General features: G+C 34.9%; 1 protein-coding gene across 4 annotated transcripts in view; it reads right to left on the bottom strand.

Moving 5' to 3' along the window:
- Window positions 1-217: 217 nt before the first annotated feature.
- SMC6 (structural maintenance of chromosomes 6) overlaps window positions 218-9,202 on the bottom strand; it is a 30,587-nt gene continuing 21,602 nt past the window's right edge. For 3 of the 4 annotated variants that reach the window (XM_057431783.1, XM_057431784.1, XM_057431785.1), the window contains 7 exons: window positions 8,373-8,510; window positions 7,818-7,963; window positions 7,017-7,142; window positions 5,546-5,651; window positions 4,201-4,353; window positions 2,812-2,909; window positions 218-1,544 (listed from right to left, as the gene is read on the bottom strand). In XM_057431783.1, the coding sequence (XP_057287766.1) occupies window positions 1,436-1,544; window positions 2,812-2,909; window positions 4,201-4,353; window positions 5,546-5,651; window positions 7,017-7,142; window positions 7,818-7,963; window positions 8,373-8,510 (876 nt within the window). In that variant the 3' untranslated portion in view covers window positions 218-1,435. The remainder of the gene's footprint in view (window positions 1,545-2,811; window positions 2,910-4,200; window positions 4,354-5,545; window positions 5,652-7,016; window positions 7,143-7,817; window positions 7,964-8,372; window positions 8,511-9,202) is intronic. The other variant, XM_057431782.1, reaches the window with a different exon arrangement.

Raw genomic sequence — 9,202 nt, 5'->3', positions numbered from 1 at the left:
TAAAAGGTAACCAGAATTAGTTCCTACAGTTGGAACACACTAAACTGCAGTTAACTTTCTCAGGCTGGTTTTGGCTGGGGTTATTTCCTTCCCTTCTTATCTAGCTTCAACCCAGAGATACCTACAGCTTTAATATACGCTTGTGAAAAAACTAAACAATGTTAAAGACCACAAAATACCTGCAGTATCTGAAAACAAAATTGGCTACAAAGTCAAGTTAAAAATTACACTGCAATGAGGTTTTATTGAAGAATTGCTGTTTAGGAAATGACTGTAGAAAGTGCAGAACTGTTCTCTGAATAGTCTCAGTGGTTTTTGTATCCCCATTGTGTCAAAAAGAAAAATGTATTTCTGATGGCTAAACTCTAAAAAGTCATTGTTTTTGAAGAGCTCCCAACAAATTCAAGTTCCTGGAGAAAGGAGAAGAAAACAAAAAAGGTTAATTTGGGGCAGTCTGAAAAATCTGGTGGTTCTTTTTCCCTCTAATCCCCCAAAAATGCTTGTATTATTTAAGCAAGTTTAATTTAACTGCTCTACTATAGTCCTGAAGGAGGTGGAGACACCCAACAAAATGCAGGCCTACACAATGCCATATAAAAGTTACTGTATTATTTCCCCAAATTCTTATTCCACTTAATTCCTCTATTTTGGAATTACTTCTGTCCCTTTGGTTATAATTAATATCTACAGTTTTAGTATATACTTGCAAACACAGGCTGTTCAAGAATGGAGTTTATTTGGGTTAAAAAATTTAGAGTTTATAAAGCCACAGATTCCTGGGTTTTGTAAGCCCATGTTCAAAGAAACTCAAACTCTTCCCTACAAACTCTTTAGGAGGAAATAAAAGCACTTTCTTCCTGCCCAGAGAATATACTGCAAATAAGTTTTCACTTCTCGAATTATGAAAATATACACTATAAATGCTAACATGGTCAGCTGCTGTGGTTCCACTGGAAAAAAAAGAAACCTGTTCTACTGCATATATTTATTAACACACATTTAAGAAACAGAGCTAGAAAGAAACATTTTTAATTTAACGCTAATTTTAAGAGCGTAGAGATGCTAAAACATTACCACAAGGATCAGTTCTCACTGTTTATTAAAATATTACTCCACAGTTATATAAAATACATTTCATCTTTTCCAGAAGACAAAACAGAACAACTGATTTAAAAAGTCAGTATACTAACAGGTAGTTAAAAATATCAACTGAACATTTAGGATTTTCTCATCATAAAAACTGTGCTTATTATTGCTCTGTACACACACGGTAATTCTTTAAAAAAAAAATTGTAATTAAAAAAATACTGGAACCTCTTCTTTTCCCAAGAGTATCTAACAAAAGATCCCCTTCTCAGCATCAGGAAATAGTAACTTTATACACATCATTACACATTTATCCTCAATAATATGCCATATTCATACAGAGAAATACTTATTGATCTTCCTCTTTGTCATTCCTATTTTTGAAATTCAGTGTTCTTTGGCCTCTTTCAGGATCTTGCATTCGGAGGATTCGAATACAGGAACTCGTAGGCAGAGAGCTAAAAATAAAGTATGCATCATTTAAACAGTGGTTCTTCCCCACAGATTTTTGTATTTCCATCTAATTCTTTTCATCAACATGTTTTCCTTTCAATAACTCCATCTTTTTCTCTGCAGGTTTAAAAAACAGTAGGGGTGAAGCTCTGGCTTCACTGAACTGATACTGGAGGCAGGCTGCAGTAAAAGCTTGAGGTAAACACGATTTAAATTGTGTGATTCTAACACTTAGGCTACCTCAATTATAGAAAAGGTACTTTTAAGAGAAACTCCAGATGAAACGATGATCTTGCACAGTTCGTATCTGCCTTAGAGATTCTGAAGTGACACACATTTTATACATGTAAAATCACATCACACTAAAAAATGAGCAAAGTTACTAGACATACATTTATATAGGTTTCTCCACTGATTATCTTAACATAGAATTTTTCCAAAGGTGCCTCCATACTTTCATTAAATGTTTGCTAAACCTGTATGATGTAACAAAATATAACAAAAACCAAAATGCACTTGAATTGTTGAACTTTTAAATATAACTTTTAACCATACAGAAAATTTCTGTATGTTTCCTGAGTACAGTTTCAGAACTTCCCCACGAAGAATTTCCAACAGAATACCATTATTCTACTTCTTACAGATTTATAATAAAGAAAGACAAGAGTAAATCAACTATATTTTACAATTATCTTTGTAGACTGCTTAACTATCCTCCGCAGGCTTCACTGATTACATCTGCCTAATAGAGAGGAGAGTTGGCAGCATAAGGTTAGATAATGACTGTCCCTTTAAGCTGGGTATTGCTTTACCAGGGATGAACAAACAAAATCCCCAAGGAGTCTGTTATCAGTCTAGATAAAAAGAAAAAAAAAAAAATCAGAAGACAAACATCTTGAACGTACTGCAGTAAATAAGAAAAAATGGGAAAATGCAAAGTCTTCTGTTAAGTCTGGGGGAGGAAAGAGAGATACAGGGCTAAAAGCTACCAGGAGCCTACTATACACAATGAAACATTTCCAAAGGCTGTTCTACTTAAGATAAAATGATTCGAGTCCTACTGAATGACCATATTAGAGACATTACATAAGGAAGAGTGAAAATCCTATTGAATTCCCAGAACAATCAGCAATGAACTGCTTAATTGCTCATTTTCTACTGCTACAAACAGCAAAATTTTTTTCCTTGTACTGATTTTTTTTCAAGCGATACTCCTTGCAATAGAACTCCCTTGCAATATTTCCTGGTACAAAAATAACACAACAGTATTACCTCATGCTTTGTGGGGTGAGCAAAATGAACTGTCGATGGCGCTGTGCGCCAGCCACCTTAAGAATCATATCCATTGCAATTCTTCTGTTAACCATGTCCTAAAGAAAAAGATTTATCAGATAGAGATACTGACCATGCACTTCACTGGCCTACTATTGCACAAATTAGAACAAATGCTTAAGAATAAAATAATTAGGAAATATCTTAATTGAAAAACCTCCTGGAATCAATTCATACACAGTAAAGCTGAGCTAAAGAAACGTCTAATAAAAACCAAGCTGCAGAAACATTGTGGTTAAAATTCTAAAAATTATAGTCTGGGAAATTCTTGAACTCTACATTTTAGTACACTTAGACAACAGAAAGCTGCTATTGGAACAATCACATACTCCTACTCACAGCATTTTACTATCACCTTTGATATGTACGTAGTACTTCCTACTTTATCAGTATGTTGAGATGAACTGTATTCAAGTAGAATAATGTTTCCCATAAAATCCTGCCTCAGAATCATCTGAAAGGATTTAAGGGCTGCATGAAACCCAAGCTATTTTGTAGCTTGTTTTATTGTGATTATTACTGTTGCTATTATTATTTTGAAACAACCTTATACATTAGCCTTCGTGAAAAAGATGTGCAATGGGAAGCTATTACTACTAGGAGTTAAACGAAGCTCTGCTTCTATACATTGTTACACATGAAACTAGGTACCTCCCTGGCAAATATGATGAAGGAGTCCTCTTGTGGTGGGTCTCCAGGATTACACTAAAAGTAACTACAGAACATGGAGACGGTCATTGCACTTACTGGCACAGCAGTAGAAAGACAAATTATGTGTAATTATTTACAGAACACATGATATGGTATGGAGGTTCTCTGCAGGGCCTATGGTTCTGAGTATTCACCCCTTCCTGGACACCTGGCTAAACTTCTGCACAAATACCTTGCAATAAAAAAATTTGATAAATCACCTATGCAGGAAAGCTATACACAAAGATGAGGTTTAAGTTTTACCTGACATTAGTATTTATTCTGCATTTCAGCATCTTGGAAAGATGCTACTGTCATAGCAATATGCAGAGGCAACGCTGACAAACACAGTAACAACTGCTTGGGGAACTATTTTATGATTTTCGTGCTGGACCAAGTTAAGCAAGTTGCTCATAGCTCAGGGTACCAACTTCAAAAAGAAAATAAGCTTCAAAAGTCATTAAGCAAAGTGAAAAAGCTTTGTCTTGGGGATTTGTTTTTTGATTTGGGGATTTTTTATTTATTATTTACAGTTAAATTACAGTGTTTTAAAATCTGACCAAATACAAATAATAACCCAACTATTCCACTAATTTATACAAATCAGAATAGCAAATGCAGTTTAAGTTTAAATTATACCATGTAGACATCAAATTCATCCAAGCATCTGAAAGGAGATTCGGTAATGGACCACAGAGAAAGAATGAAACAAACTGTTGAGAAGGAACGTTCACCTCCTGATAAAGATCGCACGTCATTAAGGGTACCTTTGTCTTTCTCTCGAGGCTGAACCTTGAAATAAAAACATTAGAGCCATTTTTAAACCTGAGATGGAGACTTACTAACAGAATCATAATTTTAATGGTAAGCACATTATGGTTGAGCAGATAGAGATCACCTGAGAACAATTTCATGCACTTAGCTACCACCACCATTCTGGAATGGGATGGCTCCTAATCATTTAGTAACACATTTCTAGGACCACTACATCTTCCTCCATCACAGTAAAATACACTTAAAAGATTGAATGACTGCCAGTGTTTCCTACTGAAGAAACAAGAGTTTAAAGGAGAAACAGTTTCTTTACTAAAATACATGAATCATTGTGAACAATCCTTTGGTACCATTGATTATGATGACACCTTGTGGCATTCCCCCTCTAAGATTAAACTTAAGCATCTTCTTGTCTTGATATTTACACTACCTTTAACAAGCTAAGCAGGAAAATAAGAATTATTTTAGAGTGAAGTCTTTGGTGTTTTTTGTAGGAGCTGTTTTTTCAATTTACCTTCCTTGAGTAAACATGTATCTCTTGCATGAGAAACATGAAACATCAGCTATAAAAATAAAACGTATTTTGACAAAGCCACATAATGACATTTTACAGACCGAGTTTGAGTTCTTCAGATATGAATCCTTCACATGTTTAATTAGGATTCTGTCGACACATATTTATGTTGTCAATACACATTTTTCCCTTCAATTCGTAAAAGTGAAGTCCCCCACAGAAACAAAAGTAAATACCCCCATAACAAAAACTTTTGGGGAGGTATGATAAAAGATACACAAAAGAAAAAAAAAACAAAACATAACATAACATTGAAGCTGTCAGCCATTAAAAGTTGTTTAAATAACAACTAGAGCCATTATACAATCACACAAATTAAGGTAAACTTCCTATCAATGGAATAGCAATTAATAATTTTGAAAGACTGACTTGCTAGTGAATTTTTATCCTCAGCACAAGACAAGACTCCAAATTTATTCCATATAATCTTGCAACCTGGCCATATAAGATAGCAATAAAGTTTTTGTTCTTGCTTGTTTTCAACAGCATCCTACAATTTAGCATAACACATTTTGGAGAGGGAAGAACAATTTCTTCTATCTTTGCAATGCACGTTCTAGCACCTGATATGCTAGTGGTAACAACTGCAATAATAATTGTATAATGTGATAATTTCAGTAATATAAAATAACTTACTGTTATTGAAAGTGTCTCATTCTTGTGATCAAAAAATATTTTTCCAGAGCAAGCTCGAATTCGTAATAAATGGTCAAAGTAGAGTTTGCATCGTAAAGAAAGGAGCCTTAAATCAGTTAAATCAAGTAAACAAACATTAGGTCCGTAAGTTTTAAAATACATGATAAAGTGACAACATATTTTTATCAAGTTCCACATCATAATCTTAAGCAATAAACTCACTTTAATAATATCATTTTCCCAAATCAATTAAGCTCTGGAGTGGGTGACATTCTATACTGGACATACTACAGAGAATCACCAACACAAAGTAACCAAGTAAGAAATCAAGACATACAAGGCTTTGTGTTTTCTAGAAGTCTGCTTCAACAGACTGGAAGGTTTTTACACCATTCTTCCACAACTTCAACAGAAAAGGACCACATGCCACTTCCAATACTGGACAGGAAAGAACTTCACATTAAGGACAGTAAAGAATTTAAATGGACTCTGCTAGACTCTGGAAATTAAACATTAATTTCCCTACCAGTTTTCTCCTTCCTCCCCAGTTCTAGCATACGATTTCTCCAACAGACAATACATTACAGTTCCTTCAAGAAAGAACTGTGGTGCTTTAACACACCCTGAAGTGGGACTGATATTCAAATTTGGGCCCTAGGAACAAGATTCAGTTTGACATACATGGGCACCATAAGGCAAGTATCAGATTCTGCAGGTAAATCTTCATTACTACTATTTCTATACTTCCATCTGCAAAGGCTGGGATTCTCCTAAGCATTGTTATTGGTCACAGTCATACTGGCACCCCCTTCAGATCCCAGATCAAGAATTACAAACAGAATCAACACATATTCCTCAATTTCTGCTGAAAAGAATGATGTATGAAGGACTGCTCTGGGAAACAGATAGCAATGGGGTAGTGAGGGGCTGAAACAAGAAAGAAGGGATGCACTCTCACTAATGGAAACGCCATGACAGAAGCAGCTGTCAAACTACAGAATCTGAATAAAGATCTCAACATTTTTTCAGCACAGGGCAGAGAAAACACATTTGGCCCACAACAAAATTACACAAGCACAGCACCACTAATTATACTCTATGAAAATAAGCAACAGTCCAGATGATTTCGATACTACTATGTTGCTGATGTTTTAATGACTAAAACCAGCACTGAAACACAACTGAACTGCCTTGGATTAAGTCAGCAGAGTAGAGGCCTTTGGTATGAAGCAGTATACAGCCTCTAGAGATCACATTGTTTTTTCAGCTGTCAGTCCAGGCTGCCTCTGAACTGAGGGCACAACAGTATTGGATCTAGGAGCATGATGAGGTTAGAAAGATTGCTGTGAATACTACCTTAAAGATATCTCATTCTCACAGGTCTGCTTTATAATTTTCACCCTGGAGTATGGGTGCATGCTTAGATCTATATGTTTATCTAAAACCAGAAATTAGAGCAAAATTAACTCACCTTAAGAATTGCCGATATATTTTGAATCTCTGTGTCATTATTTCTTCCAGCAGCCTAATAAATTTCTTTAAATTCTTTACTTTACTGTTTGCATCTGTATATCTTTCCTTTGCATCATGAAACTGCCTGTTTTAATTAACAGAAAGTCTGGACTCAACATACATTACTTTAAAAATGAGCTACTGTTGTAAATGCTGAATATCAATTTGATAATCAAAACATTCAAATAAAAGCTTTCTCTTGAGGATCCATGTTAAAGCTAGAAGTATTTGATGAGACAAGTATGACACTGTTCACAAATGAAGTTGGAAAAAAATATTAATTTTACTTCCATTTTAATTCTTTTGAAATAAAACTCTTACATCAAGGAGAATGAATGACTGGGCTCCCTATGCTCAAGAATACCTGAGGCGAATCATTTCTTGAAATATACTTGAGGTCAAAGCCTCAAATATTTGCCTAACTACTGCATTAGTTATTCAAACTGGGAATGTGTTTAGTACTCTTTGCACCACAGAACAACAGCAAGCTACATTTACACCACAGTCGTAACTGGGATACTTCTAAACCCTAAAAGGGTATGTGACTGTTGGTAATTTCATATATGTAATACAGACACTGCCTAAACATGTTCAGTTCAGTGGCTGACCACACAATCAGTACTGCATGTTTCCATGTCTTCAGACACGGATTAAATCCTAAGAACACATATAAATACATTGTGAATCAGTAAAAAACCCTCTTCTTTCCGCTATCTTTTCCATCTTACCTGAATTACTTTAGATAGTAAAGATGACTTACTGTATTATTTCTTCTCTGTTTCCATGGCGATTATTTTCTGTATTTATCCTCTCTCTCAAGCGATTCATTTCTGCATCAAGACTCTTAACAGTTCTGCTGACCTCTAGGCGCTCTGAGTAGATTTGCCTAGCTTGTGCCATTTTTTCCTAAAGTATGTTTGAAACTCAATTAATTGTTAAATAGTTAAAAGTCTTCAAAAGATCAGGTCTGTACAAGGAGAAACCTAGCATCCAGAAAACCAGTAATTCTCAATTTAAAATAGTTTGGTTTTTTTTTAAGTTAAGTCATTTTAATCTTTCCCTTGAAAAATACAGAATAAATACTTCTGATGGATAACCCTTATCTATCAAAACAGGAAACGGTGCTCTGCCAAACAAGAAAGAGGCCTTGATTCATTTATACAAAATTACTTTGACTTGTTTTAGACAGCTTCAGATGTGATGAGAATACTCAGTGTTATATGGTCTGTAGGATGTACAAGTGGAATGATATATTACTAAATATTAGAAGAATCATGACCATCCAAGTTCAATAAAGACAAAAACCCACACCTACCTCTAACTGTTTTTCTTTGACAGCTAGTAATTCTTTATGTCTTTTTACGCAAGCCAAGTGCTCCTTCTGTTTTTCTTCATAGTGCTGCAAACGGCGTTTACTAGTCTCCAGTTCTGCATCAGCTTGGTTTAATTCCTCCTGTTTGCAGTAAGTCAAGAAGTGAGCTGGCAGGGATAGATTCCTAAGCATCTTTCTGACATTTACTGGTAATTACATTGGTTTTAACACTGTCTACTTTATTTTATTTTCCAAAAGACAACTCCTAAAGTCCAGGAGCTTTAACAGTAACTTATCAGAAAGTCTACACTCCATTCTGATAAGGACGTAATAAATACTTGAAATTGCATTTAGGAATCAAATCTTGAGAGGACATTTTAATCTTTGGGGATTCTAAAACTTAAAAAACTACATTTACTTTTTACACTATATTCTAGCCACAACTTCTGATGCTTGTGTGACATCAGCTAGATACAGTTGAAGTGATAGATCTTTTCAGAGAAGCTAAGAGGTATAAAGAATAACAAATTAGAAGGCAATTTTCTTCCTCATCCCTGTTAACTAGACAGGCTTACTGAAAAAAAAACAACCAAAAAACCCAACCCCACACCAAAACCAACAAAACCACACCCCTCAAAACCCCACAAAATAACAAACAAGAAAAACAACAATCACCAATAATAATGGATGTGCTTACCATTCTCTAATCCTGCCTTGAAGTCACAACTTGCCATATGTCAACAGTTAATTAAATAGCTGTAGAACACGCAGCAGTACATCTAATATCCTTTCAGGAATATAAAAGTTGCCTTCTATTTTGTTTAGCACTTTTA

This window comes from Pezoporus wallicus, unplaced genomic scaffold, assembly GCF_028554395.1.
Source record: "Pezoporus wallicus isolate ANWC-B61680 ecotype Strahan unplaced genomic scaffold, APGP_CSIRO_Pwel_v1 contig_161, whole genome shotgun sequence".
Lineage (NCBI taxonomy): Eukaryota > Metazoa > Chordata > Aves > Psittaciformes > Psittacidae > Pezoporus > Pezoporus wallicus.
This window is presented reverse-complemented; position numbering and strand designations above follow the sequence as displayed.